At 41.7% G+C, this 1,836-nt stretch overlaps 1 protein-coding gene across 1 annotated transcript in view; it reads left to right on the top strand.

The window, feature by feature from the left end:
- The window catches only part of mccc1 (methylcrotonyl-CoA carboxylase subunit), a 13,594-nt gene that overhangs the window by 5,518 nt on the left and 6,240 nt on the right, over window positions 1–1,836 (top strand). The window contains exons 8-10 of the mRNA XM_005737017.1: window positions 206–339; window positions 534–750; window positions 831–917. Coding sequence (XP_005737074.1) covers window positions 206–339; window positions 534–750; window positions 831–917 — 438 coding nt within the window. The remainder of the gene's footprint in view (window positions 1–205; window positions 340–533; window positions 751–830; window positions 918–1,836) is intronic.

Below are 1,836 nucleotides of genomic sequence, written 5' to 3'. Positions count from 1 at the left end.
TTTTTCTTTTTTAGGGTATTAGTTTCTATGCTAAGGGTAGATGTTGTCCTAACGATGGTGGATTGCTCAGTTCTCTCAAGTGTGGTGCCAAAGCTTTAGCTCTGTCCTGGAGCTCCTCACTGCTGAGCCCCACATATTACTGGCCCACAGCATCAGAAATGGGAATCTGTTGCAGTAAGGCACTAATAAAGTTAAATGGTGGGAGCTTTTTATCTGTGTTTGGTTTCAGGGGACGAGGTCTCGGCACATTATGACCCAATGATTGCCAAGTTGGTGGTGTGGGGAGAGGACCGATCTGCTGCCTTAAAAAAGCTGCGGTATTGTTTACGACAGTACAATGTAAGATACAAATGCACACTCTTAAATGATGCTTTGCATGTCGTGCTGCTGATTTTTTTAATTTTTTTTAATTTTTAATGAGCACAGGATTTAAATTTTTTTCATATAGCCACTGTATGTGCGAGCTTCAAAAATTGGTGCCGAACACTTGAAAATGATGTTTTTGCGTCCTGTCTGTTCGTCTGTGCCCTCAGATAGTAGGACTAAACACCAACATAGATTTCCTGCTGAATCTTTCGGGCCACCCAGAGTTCGAGGCTGGAAATGTGAGCACCAGCTTCATCCCCCAGCACTACGCTGAGCTCTTCCCCACTCCGAAAGCACCTTCTGGGGCAACAATCTGTCAGGCAGCCCTCGGCCTGATACTACAGGAGAGGAACCACACACTGGGATTCACCCAGAGCTCCACTGGTGAGGAGACAGAGATGATATTGTTTGGATCAGGACAAATTACAGCTGAAAATCTAAGTCTGTGCATCTGTGTTTTCCAGATCCTTTCTCCCCATTTGGCTCTAGCTGTGGTTGGAGAAACAACATCCTGTTTAACAGAAATGTGACACTACAGGTGGGAGATAAAAGTAAGTGACAGCCATACTGTGACTCTGTTGCCAGATATTAAATCGCAATGACTGGCAGGTTAATACAAATGTCTGATAGGGTCAGATCATGAATTTCTGAGATTTTATAAGGAAAAGGTCAACCTTACCATGTGTGTCGGTTCTGCAGAAATTCTTTTCTAAACATTATTTAACATCGTACGTCAGGAGAAGGTTGTGATTTTACTTTTTATTCAGTGTGAAACTAGTGACAGTAATCTGTGATAGCCCACCTAATGGATTCCTTCAAAGGTCTCACTACATTTATTATGAGTCTAGACTGATAGCTAGCCCCCAGCAGTCTGAGCCTGTAGCAGCATAACTAAGGCAAGCCTTCAGGGTCACCTGATCTAGCCCTAACTGTGCGCTTTATTAAAAAACGAATGGATTGAGTCTAATTTTTAAAATAAAGGGTGTCTTCCACAGACTGGGTCCACAGGACAGGTGCCTGCTTCCCTTTGTACTTTTAGAAACTCTAGGAACCGCAAGTGAGCTTGCAGTCTGAGAGCAAAGTGCTCTGTTTGGACACTATGGTACTTGGACTTAGGCTGTTAAGATATGGTGGGGCCTGATTATTGACATGATTTTAAATGTAATTGTGGATTTTTCTTGGAGCCAATGAAGAAAAGGTAATATGGGGGAAACCTGATCTCTTTCTAATCCCCGTTTGTACTCTTACCTGTTATGTTCTTTTAGAAGAAGCCATCCAGAGTAAAATTCTGGTTGGATATCATGTTTTTAAAATATTTGGGGCCAAATACAGTATCCTCAATTTTATCTGAATTTAGAAGAAAATACAGGTGAGCCAGGGTTTTATGTCTTTAACATACGCTTGTAATTTAATTATTCTTTTAATAAGGTTTCACAGATCAAGCTGGGTATCATCTGTGTAGCAATGCAA

The sequence above is a fragment of the Pundamilia nyererei genome, unplaced genomic scaffold (genome assembly GCF_000239375.1).
Source record: "Pundamilia nyererei isolate P.nyererei 1_Seehausen unplaced genomic scaffold, PunNye1.0 scaffold00072, whole genome shotgun sequence".
NCBI classification, from domain to species: Eukaryota; Metazoa; Chordata; class Actinopteri; order Cichliformes; family Cichlidae; genus Pundamilia; species Pundamilia nyererei.
The sequence above is the reverse complement of the archived record's forward strand: the minus strand, read 5'-3'. Positions and strand labels throughout refer to the sequence as shown.